Below are 27154 nucleotides of genomic sequence, written 5' to 3'. Positions count from 1 at the left end.
ACTGCTCCGCCCTCAACCGTAAGGCTCTCCAGAGGGTAGTGAGGTCTGCACAACGCATCATCGGGGGCAAACTACCTGCCCTCCAGGACACCTACACCACCCAATGTTACAGGAAGGCCATAAAGATCATCAAGGACATCTACCACCCGAGCCACTGCCTGTTCACCCCGCTATCATCCAGAAGGCGAGGTCAGTACAGGTGCATCAAAGCTGGGACCGAGAGACTGAAAAACAGCTTCTATCTCAAGGCCATCAGACTGTTAAACAGCCACCACTAACATTGAGTGGCTTCTGCCTACACACTGACACTGACTAAACTCCAGCCACTTTAATAATGGGAATTGATGGGAAATGATGTAAATATATCACTAGCCACTTTAAACAATGCTACCTTATATAATGTTACTTACCCTACATTATTCATCTCATATGCATACGTATATACTGTAGTCTATATCATCGACTGCATCCTTATGTAATACATGTATCACTAGCCACTTTAACTATGCCACTTTGTTTACATACTCATCTCATATGTATATACTGTACTCGATACCATCTACTGTATCTTGCCTATGCTGCTCTGTACCATCACTCATTCATATATCCTTATGTACATATTCTTTATCCCCTTACACTGTGTATAAGACAGTAGATTAGGAATTGTTAGTTAGATTACTTGTTGGTTATTACTGCATTGTCGGAACTAGAAGCACAAGCATTTCGCTACACTCGCATTAACATCTGCTAACCATGTGTATGTGACAAATAAAATTTGATTTGATTTGATTTTGCAAATCGGTTAGGACATCTACTTTGTGCATGACACAAGTAATTTTTCCAACAACTGTTTACAGACAGATTATTTCACTTATAATTCACTGTATCACAATTCCAGTGGGTCAGAAGTTTACATACACTTAATAGACTGTGCCTTTAAACAGCTTGGAAAATTCCAGAAAATTATGTCATGGCTTTAGAAGATTCTGATAGGCTAATTGACATAATTTGAGTCAATTGGAGGTGTACCTGTGGATGTATTTCAATGCCTACCTTCAAATTCAGTGCCTCTTTGCTTGAAAACAATTGTAGACATCCACAAGTCTGGTTCATCCTTGGGAGCAATTTCCAAACGCCTGAAGGTACCACATCCATCTGTACAAACAATAGTACGCAAGTATAAACACCATGGGACCACGCAGCCATCATACCGCTCATGAAGGAAACACGTTCTGTCTCCTAGAGATGAACGTACTTTGGTGTGAAAAGTGCAAATCAATCCCAGAACAACAGCAAAGGTCCGTGTGAAGATGCTGGAGGAAACAGGTACAAAAGTATCTATATCCACAGTAAAACGAGTCCTATATCGACATAACCTGAAAGGCCACTCAAAAAGGAAGAAGCCACTGCTCCAAAACCTACTTTAAGCCACTCTGGATAGGAGTGTCTGCTAATGACAAAAATGTAAAAAGCTGATACAGACATACCCAAGACAACTCAAAGCTGTGCTTCTACAAAGTATTGCCTCAGGGGTGTGAATACTTATGCAAATAAGATGTTTCTGGATTTAATTTTCAATAAATTTGCAAACATTTCCACAAAAGTGTTTTCACTTTGTCATTACGGGATATTGTGTGTAGATGGGTAAGATATATATATACATTTTTCAACCTGTTACATAACAAAATGTTGAATAAGTCAAAGGGTATAATATAAGGGTATGACAATATTCTGACATTGGATTTATTAACTTCAAAGTTAAGTGTTTTTAATTATGGTGCCGCTCTGCACACACAAGCTTATTTGCTAGCTATATAGCTAACAAGCTAGCTAGCTGTAGTCCAACTTTAAGCCAACTCTTGGAAGTTTAAGACATTCTAAGTTCCTCCATAGAAGCAACTCCTCTGTAGGTATAATTCTGTGGGCCTAATTCAGATAATGCATGTCATAAGATTCCCAGCCCTTCAAGCCAAGCCTCTTCCTATACTCTCACCACCTGCAAAATTTCAGTCGCATCTTGTCTGTCCATCGTGTTTACCAACTATTGCCTGCTACATACAGTAGCTAGCTGCTCTATCTGCACTGATTGGTGAAGTAATTTAATCTTGAGCTAATGGAATTTTTTAGGGAGATTTCAGAGGTTCAGAAAGGAAGGATATTAACCAGTACTTTTTGGGGGTTCGAACCGGTTCAGAATGTCATTTTGCAGGTCGGAACAGTGAAACAGAACAAAAATAATAATGATTCTGTTCAGAACAAAACGTTAAATACGTTTAGTCGGCTTAGAATGCTGCACCTCAGCTTCGGTTCATTCTTGCCTCTGTCACGCTGGTATAAATGATTCGGGAGACAGACGCAGGAATGCGTAATAGGGTATTTTATTGTACCCAAATTATGGCGTGCCGTGTAAAGGAACGGGGACGAAGACCAAAACAAACACTAGACAAAACACAGGGTTGAAACCCAAACAAAAGAGCGAGTAGTACCTCGAATAAATAACACAAGCGCACAATGAGACCCATAATCACCTGCGCAATCCACAATGGCACGAAAGCCAAAACACACAGCACAGGTGTTCAAACGAACCAACAGACATTGTTACAATAATGGACAGGACACTGATAAACCAAGGGCACACTTATACAATTACTAATCACTGGGAATAGGGGCCAGGTGTGCGTAATGAATGTTCCGGAGGGATCCGTGACAATCTGATTGGGTGACTCTGTTGACGGACAGGTGCTGTGGCCAGTCCCCTGGTGAAACAGAAACTCAGAAGCCAAATCCTGAAGAGGACGGAGCAGGCCGCCCTGGAGACGACCGCCTCCAACTCCACCAGAAACACGCCCAGGAGTTACAGGTGAGAATCGACCCAGGAGAGACATTGATTAAAGTTTCTACTTTAAAAAAATGTATGATTGTGAGAGAGAGAGAGAGAGAGAGAGAGAGAGAGAGAGAGAGAGAGAGAGAGAGAGAGAGAGAGAGAGAGAGAGAGAGAGAGAGAGAGAGAGAGAGAGAGAGAGAGAGAGAGAGAGAGAGAGAGAGAGAGAGAGAGAGAGAGAGAGAGAGAGAGAGAGAGAGAGAGAGAGAGAGAGAGAGAGAGAGAGAGAGAGAGAGAGAGAGAGAGAGAGAGAGAGAGAGAGAGAGAGAGAGAGAGAGAGAGAGAGAGAGAGAGAGAGAGAGAGAGAGAGAGAGAGAGAGAGATGCCTTTGGTGGAACCACCATCCTTTTCTTCTTACCTATCCAATCCTGTCCCACAAATGATCCTCATTAGGGATGAAAGTAAGACAAATGTACCTCTAAAACAATCTAGATAGGCCTGAGTGACTCATTAGATTAGGTGATAGATTACAGCCTGACTGACTGGGCTGCGTGACTCATTAGAGAGACCTTTTCTGAGTCAAGAGAGTCAAAAAGCAAGCCAAGAACTACCACTCAGATTTTTTTTAACATGACTTAAAAAATAATAACATTAACCTAATAAAAACTCTTCTGTAGGAATGACATTTGTGAAGTAAGCCTAATACTTTATCACAGCATAGCTAAAGACAATATTGTTCTTCTCGGAGATAACAAAATCGATCAGTTGGTGTAGCACTTGCAAGGCACTGCTGAGCATACATTTGAATAATTTATAACAATTAGCTGTTTTTATTTTACTGGACTGATGGTACTGTACCTGCATCTGACTGTGTGTGTCCACTCATGAACATATAGTGTTATTAGACTTCCATGCCTTTGGTGGAACCACCATCCTTTTCTTCTCACCTATCCAATCCTGTCCCACAAATGATCCTCATTAGGGATGAAAGTAAGACAAATGTACCTCTAAAACAATGAAAGTAATAGATTACAAATCGTACCTCTAATCCGGTCAGTGGTCACAATCTAGATCAAGTCAAAAAGGCCTGAGTTTGACTCATTATAACATTAACCTAATAAAAACTCTTCTGTAGGAATGACATTTGTGAAGTAAGCCTAATACTTTATCACAGCATATTGGCTAAATGTATGGCCTGACAATATTGTTCTTCTCGGACTATTATAATCAAAATTAGATTAGGTGGTGTAGATTAGGCACTGCTGAGTGACTGAATAATTTATAACAGATTAGGTGTTTTATTTTAGATTACAGCCTGATGGTGACTCATTAGATTAGGTGATAGATTATGTCAGCCTGAGTGACTCATTAGATTAGGTGATAGATTACAGCACATGGTCCTGAGTGACTCATTAGATGATGCCGTTAACTTGAGTGATAGATTACAGCCTGAGTGACTCATTAGATTAGGTGATAGACTCATTATTGCAGCTGCAGCCTGACAGTGACTCATTAGATTATGGTGATAAATGATTACAGCCTGAGTGACTCATTAGATTAGGTGATAGATTACAGCCTGAGTGACTCATTAGATTAGGGTGATAGAAATTACAGCCTGAAGTGACTCATTAGATTAGGTGATAGATTACAGCCTGAGTGACTCATTAGATTAGGTGATAGATTACAGCCCTGACTGGTGACTCATTAGATTAGTGACTCATTAGATAGGTGATAGATTACAGCCTGAGTGACTCATTAGATTAGGTGATAGATTACAGCCTGAGTGACTCATTAGATTAGGTGATAGATTACAGCCTGGGTGACTCATTAGATTAGGTGATAGATTACAGCCTGAGTGACTCATTAGATTAGGTGATAGATTACAGCCTGAGTGACTCATTAGATTAGGTGATAGATTACAGCCTGAGTGACTCATTAGATTAGGTGATAGATTACAGCCTGAGTGACTCATTAGATTAGGTGATAGATTACAGCCTGAGTGACTCATTAGATTAGGTGATAGATTACAGCCTGAGTGACTCATTAGATTAGGTGATAGATTACAGCCTGAGTGACTCATTAGATTAGGTGATAGATTACAGCCTGGGTGACTCATTAGATTAGGTGATAGATTACAGCCTGAGTGACTCATTAGATTAGGTGATAGATTACAGCCTGAGTGACTCATTAGATTAGGTGATAGATTACAGCCTGAGTGACTCATTAGATTAGGTGATAGATTACAGCCTGAGTGACTCATTAGATTAGGTGATAGATTACAGCCTGAGTGACTCATTAGATTAGGTGTTAGATTACAGCCTGAGTGACTGGCCTGAGTGAAGCAATATTTTACAATACGATTCTTTACTGTCCATTTTCATCAACATTATTTTTGAGGCCACCAGTAATAGAACACAAAACAATAGACACTTAGCAATGGTTATTTAACATTTTGGTGGATGACTCTCAACTCTCTTGGTTGCATAGGGAACTGGCCCCAGATCCTGACATGCCCCCAAGGCCTCACATGGTGACCCCTGTTGTCCATCATCCACCATGTGACCAACGCAAGGACACGCCCCTCAGAAGAACAGGTGAGACATTTTGTAGATTGTACATTTACTACAAGATTGTTTCCCATTCTCACTATGGTGTCATCAGGTGACATTGTAAACAACATACGGTCGACTCCTGACAATGGTTTGGGTCTGCCATGAAAGATGTGCTAAACCAGAGCACAGCAGTGCTCATCTAGGATCACTTTGACCTTTTAGAACATAATTAATCAGATTGCATGGACAGGGATATGATCCTACAGTAGTTCAGCATTCCTACTCTGATAGTTGTTGGGTGAGTTATGTAGTTAGATACATGTTAACACACATATACTGAACACTGATGTAGAGAGAGACAGAGACATAGTTCAGAGGGGGGAGACACCAAGCCTAGAGGGCAACAGAGAGAAAGAACAAGAGAGTGAATTACTAGACAAAAAGAGAAAGAAAGCATGAAAGAAAGACCAAAAGTTAGTTACATAACTAAAGTATGTGTAAAACAAACCTTTTGTGAGAATGTCAGGCATGTCTGTCTCACTGACTGGGGGGATGAATAACATACGGACATAGTGTGTATGTCATTTTCCGCTTAGAGGAAAACCGTGCTGACGCGGGCTGCAACCACTCAGGAGGACTGTGAGCTCTCGTTCTCCTTGGCCGACTTGAGTAAGACATTTAAGCATGTTAATCTTAGCAAGGCTGCCAGCCCAGACGGCATCCCAAGCCGGGACCTCAGAGGATGTGCCGACCAGCTGGCTGGAGTGTTAATGGGCATATTCAATCTCTCCCTATTCCAGTCTGTTGTCCCCACTTGCTTCAAGATGTCCACCATTGTTCCTGTACCCAAGAAAGCGAGGTAACTGAACTAAATTACTATCGCCCCGTAGCACTGACTTCTGTCTTCATTAAGTGCTTTTCGCATACTGCCCCAACAGATCCACTGATGATGCTATCTCTATTGCACTCCACACTGCCCTCTCCCACCTGGAACAACTATACGAGAATGATGTTCATTGACTACAGCGCAGCGTTCAACACCATAGCACCCTCCAGACTCATCACTAAGCTAAGGACCCTGGGACTGAACACTTCCCTCCGAAACTGGATCCTGGACTTCCTGACGGGTCGCCCCCAGGTGGTTGTGGTTGGCAACAACATCTCCGCCACGCTGACCATCGCCACGGGGCTCCTCGGGGGTGCTTGCTTAGTTCCCTCCTGTACTCCCTGTTTACCCACAACTCTGTATCCGCCACCATCATTAAGTTTACTGACGACACAACGGTGGCAGGCCTGATCACTGACGATGATGAGACTATAGGGAGGAGTTCAGAGACCTGGCAGTGTGGTGCCAGGACAACAACCTCTCCTTCAATGTCAGCAAGACAAAGGAGTTGATCGTGGACTACAGGAAACGGAGTGCACACCACGCCCCCATTCTCATCGACGATGCTGTAGTGGAGAAGGTCGAGCGTTTCCTCTGTGTCCACATGACTAAGGATCTATCATGGTCCACTCACACCAACACAGAAGAGGGCACAACAACGCCTAACGCCTATTCCCCCTCAGGATGCTGAAAAGATTTTGCATGGGCCCTCAGAACCTCAAAGTTCTACAGCTGAACCATTGAGAGCATCTTGACTGGCTGCATCCCCGCCTGGTACTGCTTGGCATCCAACCGTAAGGCTCTACAGAGGGTACTGGAATAGGGAGAGATTAAATATGCCCATTAACACACCAGCCAGCTGGTCTGCACATCCTCTGAGGTCTGGGCTTTGGGATGCAGCACAGCCCATAACTTGGGCCGAGCTCCCTGCCAACCAGGCTCTCTATACCAGGCGGTGTCAGAGGAATGCCCTAAAAATGGTCAGATTCCAGCCATCCAAGTCATAGACTGTTCTCTCTGCTACCGCATGGCAATTGCCAACAGGACCCTGAACAACTTCCACCCTCAAGCCATAAGCCTGCTAAATATACTGAACCAAAATGCAACATGCAACAATTTTAAAGATTTTGCTGAATTACAGTTCATATAAAGAAATCAGTCAATTTAAATAAATAATGAGGCCATAATCTATGGATTTGGCATGACTGAGGCAGGGTTCCAGCCGATCAGAATGAGTTTTTCCCCACAAAAGGGCCTTATTACAGACAGAAATACTCCTCCATACGATCCCACAGGTGAAGGAGCCGGATATGGAGGTCCTGGGCTGGCGTGGTTACACGTGGTCTGCAGTTGTGAGGCTGATCGAACGTACTGTCAAATTGTCTAAAACGACTGTCAAATTGTCTAAAACGACATTGGAGGCGGCTTAGGGAACAGAAATTAACATTACATTTTATGGCAACAGCTCTGGTACAGAGGTAGCTATTTTCTATTTTTCTGGGCCTGTAAGTAAGCATTTCACTGTTAGTCTACACCTGTTGTTTATGAAGCATGTGACTATAATACAATTTGATTTGATTAGACGTGATCAGTTGCAAAGATAGTAGGCATTCCCTCTTTCCATTTCTATGAGTGAGGACTACAGTACTAAGGAGTGGTTCCTACTAACTGTACACTATGTCACCTGAAGTTCAATTACAATGCCATTATTTAGCTGTATTACCCTAGCAGCGTTGGCTATTTCGCAGCTACACACCCCTCAGTCATCTACGTCTTTTGTCTGGGCCAAGCCGCTCGCTGATTGATCATGTAGTTAAGCCTATTGTGCTAGTTGCCAAAATAAACATGAAACTTTAGTTTTTTGTTCTGCCGTGCTGTTGAAGAGCTTTGATAGGGTTTTGTTATGTACTGTAGAGGATTTATGATAAGATAGAACATTATGGAACTGTAGCCATTTTGATTTGCCTAAATTGATTGTGCTCAGCTTTTATGCATTCAGCTGACTGTTTTGTTGTGTACTGTCTAAGGATGTGTTAGAGAAATGTCCTGAATTGGCCAAACTATTAACATCCATTTGAATGTTGTGTCTGTGTGTACGTGCTTGTGTATGTTTGTGTGTACGTGCTTGTGTGTGTTCAGCTTCTGATCCCTTCCTGAAGGTGAGAAGTAAACTGAAGAAGCACATCAACTCCAGGCAGAACCCTCTCCAACGCAAGACCAGCACCCTGCCCACAATCAAGCCCAGAATTCCGGATACTCTGGGTACTCCTGCCTTGTGTCCACTGTCTATCAAAAAAGCCTCTAATTGTATTTTCTCTTAGTGTTCCTCCTTCCTGATGCTGTACAGCCCCAGCCGTTTTGCCCCAGCCTAGCACTAACATTAGCACTAGCACCTGGAGTTCAGTGTGTCAAATCTGAGGGCCTATTGTCTGGGCCTCAGGCTCTATTGGGGTGCCACAGGGTTCAATTCTTGGACCAACTCTCTTCTCTGTATATGTCAATGATGTCGCTCTTGCTGCTGGTGAGTCTCTGATCCACCTCTACGCAGACGACACCATTCTGTATACTTCTGGCCCTCCTTTGGACACTGTGTTAACAACCCTCCAGACGAGCTTCAATGCCATACAACTCTCCTTCCATGGCCTCCAATTGCTCTTAAATACAAGTAAAACTAAATGCATGCTCTTCAACCGATCCCTGCCTGCAACTGCCCACTCGTCCATCATCACTACTCTGAACGGTTCCGACTTAGAATATGTGGACAACTACAAATACCTAGGTGTCTGGTTAGACTGTAAACTCTCCTTCCAGACTGACATCAAACATCTCCAATCCAAAGTTAAATCTAGAATTGGCTTCCTATTTTTCAACAAAGCATCCTTCACTCATGCTGCCAAACATACCCTTGTAAAACTGACCATCCTACCAATCCTCGACTTCGGCGATGTCATTTACAAAATAGCCTCCAATACCCTACTCAATAAATTGGATGCAGTCTATCACAGTGCCATCCGTTTTGTCACCAAAGTCCCATATACTACCCACTATTGCGACCTGTATGCTCTCGTTGGCTGGCCCTCGCTTCATACTCGTCACCAAACCCACTGGCTCCAGGTCATCTACAAGACCCTGCTAGGTAATGTCCCCCCTTATCTCAGCTCGCTGGTCACCATAGCAGCACCCACCTGTAGCACACGCTCTAGCAGGTATATCTCTCTGGTCACCCCCAAAACCAATTCTTCCTTTGGCCGCCTCTCCTTCCAGTTCTCTGCTGCCAATGACTGGAACGAACTACAAAAATCTCTGAAACTGGAAACATTTATTTATTTATTTATTTTGCATCCCATTATCTCTACTTTGCACATTCTTCCACTGCAAATCTACCATTCCAGTGTTTTACTTGCTATATTGTATTTACTTTGCCACCATGGCCTTTTTTTGCCTTTACCTCCCTTATCTCACCTCATTTGCTCACATTGTATATAGACTTATTGTTCTACTGTATTATTGACTGTATGTTTGTTTTACTCCATGTGTAACTCTGTGTCGTTGTATGTGTCGAACTGCTTTGCTTTATCTTGGCCAGGTCGCAATTGTAAATGAGAACTTGTTCTCAACTTGCCTACCTGGTTAAATAAAGGTTAAAAAATGGCCAAGTTCAGCTACACACACAGTTCAATGTATTATCCTGATTGGCTGTCCCTCTCTTCCGTCCTGCAGACTCCTCCCCCAGCAGCAGTACATGTAGCACTCCAGTGTCTGGGTGCAGCTCGCCCAATGACAGCCTTCTCTCGGACAGCACACTTACTACCGGACTAACCCACGTGGTGAGCCCCTCTCAATCCCCCTCTCTCCTCCCACCCCCTCTCTCCTCCCACTCCACTCTCTCCTCCCACTCCACTCTCTCCTCCCACTCCACTCTCTCCTCCCACCCCACTCTCTCCTCCCACTCCCTTCTCTCCTCCCACTCTCCTGCCACCCCACTCCTCCCACCCCCTCTCTCCTCCCACCCCACTCTCTCCTCCCACACCCCTCTCTCCTCCCACCCCTCTCTCCTCCTCCACCCCCCTCTCCTCCCACACTCCCTCCCCCCCCCACTCTCCTCCCACCCCCTCTCTCCTCCCACCCCCTCTCTCCTCCCACCCCCTCTCTCCTCCCACCACACTATACTCCTCCCACCCCCTCTCTCCTCCTCCAACCCCCTCTCTCCTCCCCACTCTCCTCCTCCCACCCCCTCCTCCCACCACACTATCGCCTCCCACCCTTCTCTCCTCCCACCACGCTATTCTCCTCCCACCACGCTATACTCCTCCCACCACCTCTCTCCTCCCCCCACCTTCTCTCCTCCCAACACTTTCTCTCCTCCCACCAGACTATACTCCTCCCCTCCCTCCCACTCTCCTCCTCCCACCACACTATACTCCTCCCTCTTTCCCTCCCAACTATACTCCTGCCACCCCCTCTCTCCTCCCCCCACCTTCTCTCCTCCCACCACACTATACTCCTCCCACCCCCTTCTCTCCTCCCACCCCCCTCTCCTCCCCCCAACTCCTCCCAACCCCTTCTCTCCTCCCCCACCTTAACCTCCCACCCTCCTCTCTCCTCCCCCAACCCCCTTCTCTCCTCCCCCTAACCTCCCACCCTTCTCTCCTCCCACCCCCTCTCTCCTCCCACCCCCCTCTCTCCGCCCACCAACCTTTACTCCTCCCACCCCCTCTCTCCTCCCACCCCCTCTCTCCTCCCACCAACCTTTACTCCTCCCACCCCCTCTCTCCTCCCACCATCTCTCCTCCCACCCCCCTAGATTATAAGTGTTCAATCCCCTGAGTCAATACATGTTAGAATCACCTTTGGCAGCGATTACAGCTGTGAGTCTTTCTGGGTAAGTCTGAGATTTGCAAACCTGGAATGTACAATTTTTTTTTTTTAATTCTCAAGCTCTGTCAAGTTGGTCTTTGATTATTGCTAGACAACCATTTTCAAGTCTTGCCATAGATTTTAAAGCCGATTTAAGTCAAAACTATAACTAGGCATCATTCAATGTCGTCTTGGTAAGACAATCCAGTGTATACTTGGCCTAATGTTTTAGGTTGTTGTCCTGTTGAAAGGTGGATTTGTCTTCCAATGTCAGTAGACTGAACCAGGTTTTCCTGTAGGACTTTACCTGTCTTTAGCTATATTCCTTTTCTTTTTAATCCTAACGATTGCAAGCATACAGTACCCATAATATGATGCAGCCACCACCATGCTTGAAAATATGAAGAGTGGTACTCAGTGATGTGTTGTGTTGGATTTGCCCCAACAATGCTTTGTATTCAGGACACACAGTTCATTTCTTTGCACATTTCTATGCTGCTACAACAGCCTCCACTCTTCTGGGAAGGCTTTCCACTAGATATTGGAACATTGCTGCAGGGACTTGCTTCCGTTCTGCCACAAGAGTATTAGTGAGGTTGGGCCTTGATTTAAGGCGATTAGGCCTGGCTCGCAGTCGGCGTTCCAATTCATCCCGAAGGTGATCGATGGGGTTGAGGTCAGGGCTCTGTGCAGCCCAGTCAAGTTCTTCTACACCGATCTTAACAAACCATTTCTGTATGGACCTCGCTTTGTGCACGGGGGCATTGTCATGCTGAAACAGGAAAGGGCCTTCCCCAAACTGTTGCCACAAATTTGGAAGCACAGAATCATCCACAATGTCATTACATGCTGTAGCATTAAGATTTCTCTTCATTTGAGCTAAGGGGCGTAGCCCGAACCATGAAAAACAGCCCCAGACCATTATTCCTCCTCCACCAAACTTTACAGTTGGCACTATGCATTGGGGCAGGTAGCGTTTTCCTGCATCCCCCTGGAACTATTTTCCATGGAGGGCCACATTAGAATATATGTTTGCCATCGTGGGCCAGAATCATATTACAGGATTATATATCATGTGTATGACTGTGTTGATATCTACTGTAAATCACGTCCAGATTTACATTTTTACATTTAAGTCATTTAGCAGACGCTCTTATCCAGAGCGACTTACAAATTGGTGAATTCACCTTCTGACATCCAGTGGAACAGCCACTTTACAATAGTGCATCTAAATCATTTAAGGGGGGGTCAGAAGGATTACTTATCCTATCCTAGGTATTCCTTGAAGAGGTGGGGTTTCAGGTGTCTCCGGAAGGTGGTGATTGACTCTGCTGTCCTGGCGTCGTGAGGGAGTTTGTTCCACCATTGGGGGGCAGAGCAGCGAACAGTTTTGACTGGGCTGAGCGGGAACTGTACTTCCTCAGTGGTAGGGAGGCGAGCAGGCCAGAGGTGGATGAACGCAGTGCCCTTGTTTGGGTGTAGGGCCTGATCAGATCCTGGAGGTACTGCGGTGCCGTTCCCCTCACAGCTCCGTAGGCAAGCACCATGGTCTTGTAGCGGATGCGAGCTTCAACTGGAAGCCAGTGGAGAGAGCGGAGGAGCGGGGTGACGTGAGAGAACTTGGGAAGGTTGAACACCAGACGGGCTGCGGCGTTCTGGATGAGTTGTAGGGGTTTAATGGCACAGGCAGGGAGCCCAGCCAACAGCGAGTTGCAGTAATCCAGACGGGAGATGACAAGTGCCTGGATTAGGACCTGCGCCGCTTCCTGTGTGAGGCAGGGTCGTACTCTGCGGATGTTGTAGACCATGAACCTACAGGAACGGGCCACCGCCATGATGTTGGTTGAGAACGACAGGGTGTTGTCCAGGATCACGCCAAGGTTCTTAGCGCTCTGGGAGGAGGACACAATGGAGTTGTCAACCGTGATGGCGAGATCATGGAACGGGCAGTCCTTCCCTGGGAGGAAGAGCAGCTCCGTCTTGCCGAGGTTCAGCTTGAGGTGGTGATCCGTCATCCACACTGATATGTCTGCCAGACATGCAGAGATGCGATTCGCCACCTGGTCATCAGAAGGGGAAAGGAGAAGATTAATTGTGTGTCGTCTGCATAGCAATGATAGGAGAGACCATGTGAGGTTATGACAGAGCCAAGTGACTTGGTGTATAGCGAGAATAGGAGAGGGCCTAGAACAGAGCCCTGGGGGACACCAGTGGTGAGAGCGCGTGGTGAGGAGACAGATTCTCGCCACGCCACCTGGTAGGAGCGGCCTGTCAGGTAGGACGCAATCCAAGCGTGGGCCGCGCCGGAGATGCCCAACTCGGAGAGGGTGGAGAGGAGGATCTGATGGTTCACAGTATCGAAGGCAGCCGATAGGTCTAGAAGGATGAGAGCAGAGGAGAGAGAGTTAGCTTTAGCAGTGCGGAGCGCCTCCGTGATACAGAGAAGAGCAGTCTCAGTTGAATGACTAGTCTTGAAACCTGACTGATTTGGATCAAGAAGGTCATTCTGAGAGAGATAGCGGGAGAGCTGGCCAAGGACGGCACGTTCAAGAGTTTTGGAGAGAAAAGAAAGAAGGGATACTGGTCTGTAGTTGTTGACATCGGAGGGATCGAGTGTAGGATTTTTCAGAAGGGGTGCAACTCTCGCTCTCTTGAAGACGGAAGGGACGTAGCCAGCGGTCAGGGATGAGTTGATGAGTGAGGTGAGGTAAGGGAGAAGGTCTCAGGAAATGGTCTGGAGAAGAGAGGAGGGGATAGGGTCAAGCGGGCAGGTTGTTGGGCGGCCGGCCGTCACAAGAAGCGAGATTTCATCTGGAGAGAGAGGGGAGAAAGAGGTCAGAGCACAGGGTAGGGCAGTGTGAGCAGAACCAGCGGTGTCGTTTGACTTAGCAAACGAGGATCGGATGTCGTCGACCTTCTTTTCAAAATGGTTGACGAAGTCATCTGCAGAGAGGGAGGAGGGGGGGAGGATTCAGGAGGGAGGAGAAGGTGGCAAAGAGCTTCCTAGGGTTAGAGGCAGATGCTTGGAATTTAGAGTGGTAGAAAGTGGCTTTAGCAGCAGAGACAGAGGAAGAAAATGTAGAGAGGAGGGAGTGAAAGGATGCCAGGTCCGCAGGGAGGCGAGTTTTCCTCCATTTCCGCTCGGATGCCCGGAGCTCTGTTCTGTGAGCTCGCAATGAGTCATCGAGCCACGGAGCGGGAGGGGAGGACCGAGCCGGCCTGGAGGATAGGGGACATAAAGAGTCAAAGGATGCAGAAAGGGAAGAGAGGAGGGTTGAGGAGGCAGAATCAGGAGATAGGTTGGAGAAGGTATGAGCAGAGGGAAGAGATGATAGGATGGAAGAGGAGAGAGTAGCGGGGGAGAGAGAGCGAAGGTTGGGACGGCGCGATACCATCCGAGTAGGGGCAGTGTGGGAAGTGTTGGATGAGAGCGAGAGGGAAAAGGATACAAGGTAGTGGTCAGAGACTTGGAGGGGAGTTGCAATGAGGTTAGTGGAAGAACAGCATCTAGTAAAGATGAGGTCGGCGTATTGCCTGCCTTGTGAGTAGGGGGGAGGTGAGAGGGTGAGGTCAAAAGAGGAGAGGAGTGGAAAGAAGGAGGCAGAGAGGAATGAGTCAAAGGTAGACGTGGGGAGGTTAAAGTCACCCAGGACTGTGAGAGGTGAGCCGTCCTCAGGAAAGGAGCTTATCAAGGCATCAAGCTCATTGATGAACTCTCCGAGGAACCTGGAGGGCGATAAATGATAAGGATGTTAAGCTTGAAAGGGCTGGTAACTGTGACAGCATGGAATTCAAAGGAGGCGATAGACAGATGGGTAAGGGGAGAAAGAGAGAATGACCACTTGGGAGAGATGAGGATCCCGGTGCCACCACCCCGCTGACCAGAAGCTCTCGGGGTGTGCGAGAACACGTGGGCGGACGAAGAGAGAGCAGTAGGAGTAGCAGTGTTATCTGTGGTGATCCATGTTTCCGTCAGTGCCAAGAAGTCGAGGGACTGGAGGGAGGCATAGGCTGAGATGAACTCTGCCTTGTTGGCCGCAGATCGGCAGTTCCAGAGGCTACCGGAGACCTGGAACTCCACGTGGGTCGTGCGCGCTGGGACCACCAGATTAGGGTGGCCGCGGCCACGCGGTGTGGAGCGTTTGTATGTTCTGTGCAGAGAGGAGAGAACAGGGATAGATAGACACATAGTTGACAGGCTACAGAAGAGGCTACGCTAATGCAAAGGAGATTGGAATGACAAGTGGACTACACATCTCGAATGTTCAGAAAGTTAAGCTTACGTAGCAAGAATCTTATTGACTAAAATTATTGAAATTATACAGTACTGCTGGAGTAGGCTAGCTGGCAGTGGCTGCGTTGTTGACTTTGTAGGCTAGCTGGCAGTGGCTGTGATGTTGACACTACATTAATCAAGTCGTTCCGTCGAGTGTAATAGTTTCTACAGTGCTGCTATTTGGGGCTAGCTAGCTAGCAGTGTTGATTGCGTTACGTTACGTTAAAAGAACGACAATAGCTGGCTAGCTAACCTAGAAAATCGCTCTAGACTACACAATTGTCTTAGATACAAAGACGGCTATGTAGCTAGCTAGCTACGATCAAACAAATCAAACCGTTGTACTGTAATAGTTTCTACAGTGCTGCTATTCGGGGGCTAGCTGGCTAGCTAGCAGTGATGATTGCATTACGTTACGTTAAAAGAACGACAATAGCTGGCTAGCTAACCTAGAAAATCGCTCTAGACTACACAATTGTCTTAGATACAAAGACGGCTATGTAGCTAGCTAGCTACGATTAAACAAATCAAACCGTTGTACTGTAATAGTTTCTACAGTGCTGCTATTCGGGGGCTAGCTGGGGGCTAGCTGGCTAGCTAGCAGTGTTGATTGCGTTACGTTACGTTAAAAGAACGACAATAGCTGGCTAGCTAACCTAGAAAATCGCTCTAGACTACACAATTGTCTTAGACGTTAGCTAGTTGCTTAGCTAGCTGCTGGGCAGATAGTGTAGACTATGTTAGGACGACGAAATACGATAATTACGCAATTATCTTTGATACAAAGACGGCTATGTAGCTAGCTAAGAAGAAATTGCTAAGATTAGACAAATCAAACCGTTGTACTATAATGAAATGTAATGAAAATGTAATGAAAGGTTATACTACCTGCGGACCGAAGTGTAGATGCGACCGCTCGCTCCAACCCGGAACCTTTTTGTAGGATATTTTTGTAGGATATGCTACTTATTTTACTTTTTAACATCAACAGAAATAAACCACATCCATGTTCTCCTTTTTGTAGTATTTTCATTATTAAACATGCAATAAACTACACGCAGGGAAAGGACACTGTGTATTCAGCACCACGGACAGAACTCTTGTTAACGGGTATGCACAAAAACCCAAGAAAGAGGGAGAGCTCAACATTACATTTAAACTACTCAATCAGTGTGAGGAGTGAAGTCTCTGATGGGCATTGACTAGAGCAGTGAAGCCAGGTATAGTTTCTGACGTCACTATGCGCTGGATTGCTGAGAGGTGAGTAAGAGATGAGCTGTGCCTTAACTTATATTTCATCACTGAAAATATCTGTTCACATACATAGGTTGACCCAAACAGTACAAACATCTTCTGAGCATGACTCCTCATCTTTGGAAAGTTTTGTTCATGCTGAGATGCATACAACCTCGTCAGTGACATTGTTTTGAATAGTTCTCCAATCACTGCAGGTCAGTGAGAGATTTATCCACATTGAAGGTGAAAGGAGTGGAAACCCAACACCATGTCATTTTCCTCAAAACTACGAGAAAACACTATTAAAAGCACACAGCAGTGATGTATACTTCTCCCGCTGGTCATCTGATAGGGAACAGACTAGTAGTATCGGAAGGTGCGTGAGATTGTTGGTTTCTACTTGGCGAGTCAGGGGAAGTAATTTTCCCTTGAAGGCTTTAACAAGGCTGTATATCTGATGTGCAAAAGGCCATTCCCTTGTAGTTTGGAATTCAGTTCATTCATGAGGGCCATGATGTCCTTGGTGAAGGCAAAATCAGCCAACCATTCTTTATCTTGCAGTTGAGGGAAATCAACATATTTTTCTTTCATTTGCAAAAACTCATCAATCTCCGACTTCAGGTCCCACACCCTTTTAAGCTCCTTCCCAAAACTCAGCCATCTCACATTTGTGTGGTAGGGGAGATCTGCATGACCCGACTCTGTCTCTTCCAACAGTCAGACAAACTGCCTGTGGTTTAAAGATTTTGCTCTTATGAAGTTTACCACTTTAGTGACTGTATCCACAACAGGCTCATTTTCAGAACACGTTTGAGAGCACCACCTGATGAAAAATGCAATGCAATTTTCTGAACTGGGTTCAGCTCAGCTATTTGATCTTGCATCCTTTTCAAAAGGACAATGTTTTTTCCTATCAAGTTTGGGCACCCATCAGTGGTCACACTGGATATATTTTTAAAACTCAGTCCCAGCTTTGCCACACACTTATTAACCTCCTCCAATAAATCTTTCCCTGTGGTTAGCTCTTCATTGACTGCACTGAAGCTCCTCTGTAATTTCACAGTCTGGGGTTATGCCTCGTAAGAATATCAATAACTGCACCATGTCACCTGCATAACTGCTCTCATCTGCAATGTCCTCAACACGCCGTGTCACTGTTCGTCTAGACAGGGAAACATTTTCAAACAGCTCTTCCTTCTCAGGGCAAAGTATTGCTGCAGAGTCAATTAAAAACGCTGTAATGCTCAGCGAATGGTTTGCTATGTTTAGCAATTTTGTGGGACAGTACATAGCTAGCTCTCGCAATTCCATCTGCTGAATGCAGTTTTGTGAAATGTCCTTGCTGCTTTTGCAACTGAGAGAGCCACTCTTTAGATGCCCAACGCTCAGAAGACATATTCCTATGTTTCTCTGCCTGCTTCGTCTGGAAGTGTCGGGACAAGTGGTAGTCTTTCACGACAGCGATGTTCTCTTTGCACACAAAGCACACAGCTTTCCCTGACACCTCAATAAAGATATATGTTGATGTCCACTCTTGCTGGAACACCCTACATTCATTGTCTGTTTTCCTTTTATTTGAAATCTTTGAAAAACTTTTTTTTGCGCAATTTCTAGCTAGCTACTATTTGTAACTGTGACGTGTGTATCTCAAATTCTATATGTCATCTGAGCATGATTTCCCGGGCCGTACTGAATCAGCCCCCGGGCCGTACTGAATCAGGTCCCGGGCCGTACTGAATCAGGTCCCGGGCTGTACTGAATCAGGTCCCGGGCCGTACTGAATCAGGTCCCGGGCCGCACACAGCCCCCGGGCCATACTGAATCAGGTCGCGGGCCGCACACAGCCCCCGGGCCGTACTGAATCAGGTCGCGGGCCGTACTGAATCAGGTCCCGGGCCGTACTGAATCAGGTCCCGGGCCGTACTGAATCAGGTCGCGGGCCGCACACAGCCCCCGGGCCGCACACAGCCCCCGGGCCGTACTGAATCAGGTCGCGGGCCGTACTGAATCAGGTCCCGGGCCGTACTGAATCAGGTCCCGGGCCGCACACAGCCCCCGGGCCGTACTGAATCAGGTCCCGGGCCGTACTGAATCAGGTCCCGGCCGCACAACGCCCCCGGGCCATACTGAATCAGGTCATGGGCCGCACACAGCCCCTGGGCCGCACACAGCCCCCGGGCCGTACACAGCCCCCGGGCCGTACTGAATCAGGTCGCGGGCTGCACACAGCCCCCGGGCCGTACGGAATCAGGGCCGTACTGAATCAGGTCGCGGGCTGCACACAGCCCCCGGGCCGTACTGAATCAGGTCCCGGGCCGTACTGAATCAGGTCGCGGGCCGCACACAGCCCACGGGCCGTACTGAATCAGGTCGCGGGTCGCACACAGCCCCCGGCCGTACTGAATCAGCCCCCAGGCCGGCATTTGCCCTGGTCTCGTCCCATCGCTGCAGCTTCCGTACGGAGTCAGGACAGGCGAAGGTCGGGAGCCATGCTTCCTCTGAAACACGACCCCGCCAAGCCGCACTGCTCGCTGTGACAAGGACATCCTGGCCGGCCAAACCCTCCCCTAACCCTGACGACGCTGGGCCAAACCCTCCCCTAACCCTGACGACGCTGGGCCAAACCCTCCCCTAACCCTGACGACGCTGGGCCAAACCCTCCCCTAACCCTGACGACGCTGGGCCAAACCCTCCCCTAACCCTGACGACGCTGGGCCAAACCCTCCCCTAACCCTGACAACGCTGGGCCAAACCCTCCCCTAACCCTGATTACGCTGGGCCAAACCCTCCCCTCACCCTGACGACACTTGGCCAAACCCTCCCCTAAACCTGACGACGCTGGGTCAATTGTGCGCCGCCTCATGGGTCTCCCAGTCGCAGCTGGCTGCGACACAGCCTGGGATCAAACCCTGATCTGTAGTGATGCCTCTAGCACTGCGATACAGTGACTTAGACAGCAGTGTCACTTGGGAGGCCCTCCTCCACCAAACTTTACAGTTGCCACTATGCATTCTCCAAACTCCGATTCTTCCGTCTTACTGCCAGATGGTGAAGCATGATTCTTTACTCCAGAGAATGTGTTTCCACTGCTCCAGAGCCCAATGGTGGCGAGCTTTACACCACTCCAGCCGACACTTGGCATTGCACATGGTGATCTTAGACTTGTGGAACCCATTTCATGAAGCTCCCAATGAACAGTTTGCTGACATTGCTCCCAGTTGCAGTTTGGAGCTCGGTAGTGAGTGTTGCTACCGAGGACAGACGATTTGGAGATTGCATGGCTGTGTGCTCTATGTTATACACCTGTCAGTAACGGGTGTGGCTGAAATAGCTGAATCCACTAAATCGAAGGGGTATCCACATACTTTTGTATATAGTATATGTTTTAATTGAATAAGGGCTGATTGAATAACATGGCAGTGGTGTACAGTTGTCCATCTCTCTCTCTTTTCTCTCTCTCTTCAACAGGCCTGTTAAAAAACATTTGGACACCTGGCTGTACTGTACCATGAATACTAGATTAGTGTTCAACTGACGTGTCCTTTTCAGTTTCCAATATTTTTCACCACTCAGATATCAGCAAACTGATGCTTTTTTCTGCTCTTACACTTATACTAAAGGAATGAAACAGTCAATCTATTCTAACAGACATTGAATCCTTGAGGACTGAACTTTGATAACCCGGCAGTTAGTAATTGAGTGCACGCTACCTACTGGAATTGAATCAAGTTTAAATTACTATTGTTTTTTGAGTTAACACTACTCAATTCATTTAGTGTGTTTAGCAGTTATGTTTGAATGTTTTGTGTTTTCCGTACCTCCCTCCCTCCTTCAGGTTCAGAGGTTGCTACTACAGGATGGTACGCTGGCCCACTTCATGGTGCCCTGCTCCACCGCCCTGCCGAGCATCAGCACCGGGCTTCCTGGCCATGGTGATTGGGAAACGGGTAGTTATCAGAGGGTGGCCAGGGTACTGCCCCAGGTCTACCTGCCCATGGAGAGACACAGTGCTGCCCACCATCACCTCCAGCCCATGTTCATCCTGGAGCCCTCAGGACTGCTGCATACACAGCTAGTCACTGGTGAGACACACACACACACACACACACACACACACACACACACACACACACACACACACACACACACACACACACACACACACACACACACACACACACACACACACACACACACACACACCTGTAGTCATCCTGGAGCCCTCAGGAATGCTGCATACACAGCTAGTCACTGGTGAGACACACACACACACAAACACAAACACACACACACCTGTAGTCATCCTGGAGCCCTCAGGACTGCTGCATACACAGCTAGTCACTGGTCATACTCACACACACACAAACACACACACACACACACACACACACACACACACACACACACACACACACACACACACACACACACACACACACACACACACACACACACACACACACACACACACACACACACACACACACACACACACACACACACACACACACACACACACACCTGTAGTCATCCTGGAGCCCTCAGGACTGCTGCATACACAGCTAATCAAACACATACAGAGCGACACTGCTCTCTATTGACCATTTGACTGAATGCCACTTACTTCATCCACTCATCAAACTGATCTATTTCATGGTTACCCAGACTCATCAAACGGATCTATTTCCTGATTACCCAGACTCATCAAACTGATCTATTTCCTGATTACCCAGACTCATCAAACTGATCTATTTCCTGATTACCCAGACTCATCAAACAGATATATTTCCTGATTACCCAGACTCATCAAACTGATCTATTTCTTGATTACCCAGACTCATCAAACGGATATATTTCATGGTTACCCAGACTCATCAAACTGATCTATTTCCTGGTTACCCAGACTCATCAAACTGATCTATTTCCTGGTTACCCAGACTCATCAAACTGATCTATTTCCTGGTTACCCAGACTCATCAAACTGATCTATTTCATGGTTACCCAGACTCATCAAACTGATCTATTTCCTGATTACCCAGACTCATCAAACTGATCTATTTCCTGGTTACCCAGACTCATCAAACAGATATATTTCCTGATTACCCAGACTCATCAAACGGATATATTTCATGGTTACCCAGACTCATCAAACGGATCTATTTCCTGGTTACCCAGACTCATCAAACTGATCTATTTCATGGTTACCCAGACTCATCAAACTGATCTATTTCCTGGTTACCCAGACTCATCAAACTGATCTATTTCCTGATTACCCAGACTCATCAAACTGATCTATTTCCTGGTTACCCAGACTCATCAAACTGATCTATTTCCTGATTACCCAGACTCATCAAACTGATCTATTTCCTGATTACCCAGACTCATCAAACTGATCTATTTCCTGATTACCCAGACTCATCAAACTGATCTATTTCCTGGTTACCCAGACTCATCAAACTGATCTATTTCATGGTTACCCAGACTCATCGAAGCCTAGTAGTTAGCGCGTTGGGCCAGTAACCGAGTGGTTGCTGGATCGAATCCCCGAGCCGACAATGTAAAAATATGTCATTCTGCCCCTGAACAATTAATCAATCAAATGTGTTTATAAAGCCCTTCTTACATCAGCTGATGTCACTGTCATGTCTTGTTATGTCTGTTCCTGTCCTTTCTCTTCACTCTCTCTCTCTGCTGGTCTTTTTAGGTTACCTTCTCTGTCTCTCATTCTTCAGCTGTTCTACATTTCCCCTAACTAGCTCATTCTCTCTTTCCCCACCTGTTCTCTCTTCCCCCTCTGATTAGGTCTCTATTTCTCTCTCTGTTCCTGCTACTTTCAGTGTCTGATTCTTGTTTGTGTTTTTTGATGCCAGAAGCAAGCTGTCGTCTCGTTTGCTTCCACCTTGTCCTGTCCTGTCGGAGTCTGCCTGGCAGGTGCCACCTGCACTATACTAACGTTCTTTTTGTTCCGCTGACAACGTTGGAAGAGGATTTATGCCATTCCTGTTTTTTCATTAAAGAACTCTGTTTTCTGTTAAAACCGCTTTTGGGTCTTCACTCAAGTTCATAACAGAAGAATCAGACCCAGAATGGACCCAGCGGCTCCGGACCCTTTTCACTCCGCCGTCGAGATCCAGGGAGCGATGCTAGGCAGACACGAGGAGGAATTGTCTGCTGCTCGACATGCCGTTGAGACCCTGGCCGTCCAAGTCTCCGACCTCACAAGACAAGTTCACCAACTCCACCTCGATCCACCGCCCACTTCCAGGGTTTCCGAGTCTCCGGAGCCCAGGATCAACAACCCGCCGTGTTACTCTGGGGAGCCCACTGAGTGCCGCTCATTCCTCACTCAGTGTGATGTGGTGTTCTCTCTCCAGCCCAACACTTACTCCAGGAGCGCAGCCCGCATCGCCTACGTCATTTCTCTCCTTACCGGACGGGCGCGTGAGTGGGGCACGGCAGTCTGGGAGGCGAGGGCTGAGTGTATTAACCAGTATCAAGACTTTAAGGAGGAGATGATACGGGTTTTTGACCGTTCTGTTTTTGGGGAGGAGGCTTCCAGGGCCCTGTCTTCCCTATGTCAGGGGAATCGATCCATAACGGATTATTCTATTGAGTTTCGCACTCTCGCTGCCTCAAGTGACTGGAACGAGCCGGCTTTGCTCGCTCGTTTTCTGGAGGGTCTCCTCGTCGAGGTTAAGGATGAGATCCTCTCCCGGGAGGTTCCTTCCAGTCTGGACTCCTTAATAGCTCTCGCTATTCGCATAGAGCGACGGTTTGATCTTCGTCGCCGAGCTCGTGGAAAGGAGCTCGCGTTCTCCGCTGCTCCCCTCTCCACATCACTGCCACCTGCCGCATCACTGCCACCCTCCTCCGCCGGCTCGGATGCTGAGCCTATGCAGCTGGGGGTATCCGCATCTCGGCCAAGGAGAAGGAACGGAGAATCACCAATCGCCTCTGTCTCTACTGCGGCTCCGCTGGTCATTTTGTCACCTCATGTCCAGTAAAAGCCAGAGCTCATCAGTAAGAGGAGGGCTACTGGTGAGCGCAACTACTCAGGCCTCTCCTTCTGGATCACGCACTACTTTTCCGGTCCATCTCCGCTGGCCCGGTTCATCTGCTTCCTGCAGTGCCTTGATAGACTCTGGGGCGGAGGGCTGTTTTATGGACGAGACCTGGGCTCGGGAACATGACATTCCTCTCAGACAGTTAGGGAGCCCACGGCCTTGTTCGCTTTAGATGGTAGTTCTCTCCCCAAGATTCAGCGTGAGACGCTGCCTTTAACCCTCACTGTCTCTGGTAATCAAAGCGAAACCATTTCTTTTAATTTTTCGTTCACCTTTTACACCTGTTGTTTTGGGTCATCCCTGGCTAGTGCGCCATAACCCTTCTATTAATTGGTCTAGTAATACTATCCTATCCTGGAATGTTTCTTGTCATGTAACCTGTTTAATGTCTGCTATCCCTCCTGTTTCCTCTGTCTCTACTTCACAGGAGGAGCCTGGCGATTTGACAGGGGTTCCGGAGGAGTATCACGATCTGCGCACGGTGTTCAGTCGTTCCAAGGCCACTTCTCTCCCTCCACACCGGTCGTATGACTGTAGTATTGATCTCCTTCCGGGAACTACTCCCCCGGGGTAGATTATACTCTCTGTCGGCTCCCGAACGTAAGGCTCTCGAGGATTATTTGTCGGTTTCGCTCAACGCCGGTACCATTGTCTCCTCCTCCTCTCCCGCCGGAGCGGGGTTTTTTTTTTTTGTTCAGAAGAAGGACGGGTCCCTGCGCCCATGCGTGGATTATCGAGGGCTGAATGACATAACAGTTAAGAATCGTTATCCGCTTCCTCTTATGTCTTCAGCCTTCGAGATCCTGCAGGGAGCCAGGTTTTTCACCAAATTGGTCGTAACGCCTACCATCTCGTGCGCATCAGGGAGGGGGACGAGTGGAAGACGGCGTTTAACACTCCGTTAGGGCACTTTGAATACCGGGTTCTTCCTTTCGGCCTCGTTAACGCTCCAGCTGTCTTTCAGGCACTAGTTAACGACGTCCTGAGAGACATGCTGAACATTTTTGTTTTCGTTTACATGGACGATATCCTGATTTTTCTCCGTCTCTCTCGATTCATGTTCAGCACGTGCGACGCGTCCTCCAGCGCCTTTTGGAGAACTGTCTTTATGTGAAGGCTGAGAAGTGCATTTTTCATGCCGCCTCTGTCCCTTTTCTCGGTTCCGTTATTTCCGCTGAGGGCATTAAGATGGATCCCGCTAAGGTTCAGGCTGTCATTGATTGGCCCGTTCCTAAGTCACGCGTCGAGCTGCAGCGCTTTCTGGGCTTCGCTAATTTCTATCGTCGTTTCATCCGTAATTTCGGTCAGGTGGCAGCTCCCCTCACAGCCCTTACTTCTGTTAAGACGTGCTTTAAGTGGTCGTTTCCGCCCAGGGAGCTTTTGATCTTCTTAAGAATCGTTTTACATCCGCTCCTATTCTTGTTACACCTGACATCTCTAGCCAGTTTGTTGTTGAGGTTGACGCGTCAGAGGTGGGCGTGGGAGCCATTCTTTCTCAGCGCTCTCTCTGACGGCAAGGTCCATCCTTGCGCGTTTTCTCTCATCGCTTATCGCCGTCAGAACGTAACTATGATGTTGGTAATCCTTAACTGCTCGCCATCCGCTTAGCCCTAGGCGAATGGCGACAGTGGTTGGAGGGGGCGACCGTTCCTTTTGTCGTTTGGACTGACCATAGGAACCTTGAGTACATCCGTTCAGCCAAACGACTTAATGCGCGTCAGGCTCGTTGGGCTTTGTTTTTCGCTCGTTATGAGTTTGTTATTTCTTATCGTCCGGGCTCAAAAAACACCAAGCCTGATGCTTTATCTCGTCTCTTCAGTTCTTCTGAGGTCTCCACCGACCCCGAGGGGATTCTCCTGACGGGCGTGTTGTCGGGTTGACTGTCTGGGGAATTGAGAGGCAGGTAAAGCAAGCATTCGCTCACACTCCGTCGCCGCGAGCTTGTCCTAAGAACCTTCTGTTCGTTCCCGTTCCTACTCGTCCGGCCGTTCTTCAGTGGGCCCACTCTGCCAAGTTAGCCGGCCACCCCGGCGTTCGGGGTACGCTCGCTTCCATTCGCCAGCGTTTCTGGTGGCCCACTCGGGAACGTGACGCGCGTCGATTTGTCGCCGCTTGTTCGGTCTGCGCGCAGACTAAATCTGGGAACTCTCCTCCTGCCGGCCGTCTCAGACCGCTTCCCATTCCCTCTCGACCGTGGTCTCACATCGCTTTAGATTTTATCACCGGACTGCCTTCATCAGCGGGAAGACAGTTATTCTTACGGTTGTCGATAGATTCTCTAAGGCGGCTCATTTCATTCCTCTCGATAAGCTCCCTTCTGCTAAGGAGACGGCTCAGATCATTATCGAGAATGTTTTCCGAATTCATGGCCTTCCGTCTGACGTCGTTTCCGACAGAGGCCCGCAGTTCACGTCTCAATTTTGGAGGGAGTTTTGCCGTTTGATTGGGGCTTCCGTCAGTCTCTCGTCCGGCTTTCATCCCCAGTCTAACGGTCAGCCGACGGGCCAATCAGACTGTTGGTCGCATTTTACGCAGTCTTTCTTTTCGTAACCCTGCGTCTTGGTCAGAACAGCTCCCCTGGGCAGAGTACGCCCACAACTCGCTTCCCTCGTCTGCTACCGGTCTATCCCCTTTTCAGTGTAGCCTCGGGTACCAGCCTCCGCTGTTCTCATCTCAGCTCGCCGAGTCCTGCGTTCCCTCCGCTCAGGCTTTTGTCCAGCGTTGCGAGCGCACCTGGAAGGGGGTCAGGTCGGCACTTTGCCGTAATAGGGCGCAGACTGTGAGGGCCGCTAATAGCGTAGGACCAAGAGTCCTAGATATTGTTGCGGTCAGAGAGTATGGCTCTCCACTCAGAACCTTCCCCTTAAGACAGCTTCTCGCAAGTTGGCCCCGCGGTTCATTGGTCCGTTCCGTATTTCCCAGGTCATTAATCCTGTCGCAGTGCACTTCTTCTCCCGCGCTATCTTCGTCGCGTTCACCCGGTCTTCCATGTCTCCTGTGTTAAGCCCGTTCTTCGCGCCCCCGCTCGTCCCTCCCCCCCATCCTTGTCGAGGGCGCACCCATCTACAGGGTTCGTAAGATTTTGGACATGCGCCCTCGGGGCCGTGGTCATCAGTACCTAGTGGATTGGGAGGGTACGGTCCTGAGGAGAGGAGTTGGGTTCCCTCTCGGGACGTGCTGGACCGTTCGCTGATCGATGATTTCCTCCGTTGCCGCCAGGTTTCCTCCTCGAGTGCGCCAGGAGGCGCTCGGTGAGTGGGGGGGGTACTGTCATGTCTTGTTATGTCTGTTCCTGTCCTTTCTCTTCACTCTCTCTCTGCTGGTCTTTTTAGGTTACCTTCTCTGTCTCTCATTCTTCAGCTGTTCTACATTTCCCCTAACTAGCTCATTCTCTCTTTCCCCACCTGTTCTCTCTTCCCCCTCTGATTAGGTCTCTATTTCTCTCTCTGTTCCTGCTACTTT

General features: G+C 47.9%; 1 protein-coding gene across 3 annotated transcripts in view; it reads left to right on the top strand.

The window, feature by feature from the left end:
• LOC135541421 (histone deacetylase 7-like) overlaps nucleotides 1-27154 on the top strand; it is a 97488-nt gene that overhangs the window by 36040 nt on the left and 34294 nt on the right. For all 3 annotated transcript variants that reach the window (XM_064967659.1, XM_064967658.1, XM_064967657.1), the window contains 5 exons: nucleotides 2740-2860; nucleotides 5309-5415; nucleotides 8399-8521; nucleotides 9980-10086; nucleotides 20464-20710. In XM_064967659.1, the coding sequence (XP_064823731.1) occupies nucleotides 2740-2860; nucleotides 5309-5415; nucleotides 8399-8521; nucleotides 9980-10086; nucleotides 20464-20710 (705 nt within the window). The remainder of the gene's footprint in view (nucleotides 1-2739; nucleotides 2861-5308; nucleotides 5416-8398; nucleotides 8522-9979; nucleotides 10087-20463; nucleotides 20711-27154) is intronic.

The sequence above is a fragment of the Oncorhynchus masou genome, chromosome 6, assembly GCF_036934945.1.
Source record: "Oncorhynchus masou masou isolate Uvic2021 chromosome 6, UVic_Omas_1.1, whole genome shotgun sequence".
NCBI classification, from domain to species: Eukaryota; Metazoa; Chordata; class Actinopteri; order Salmoniformes; family Salmonidae; genus Oncorhynchus; species Oncorhynchus masou.
This window is presented reverse-complemented; position numbering and strand designations above follow the sequence as displayed.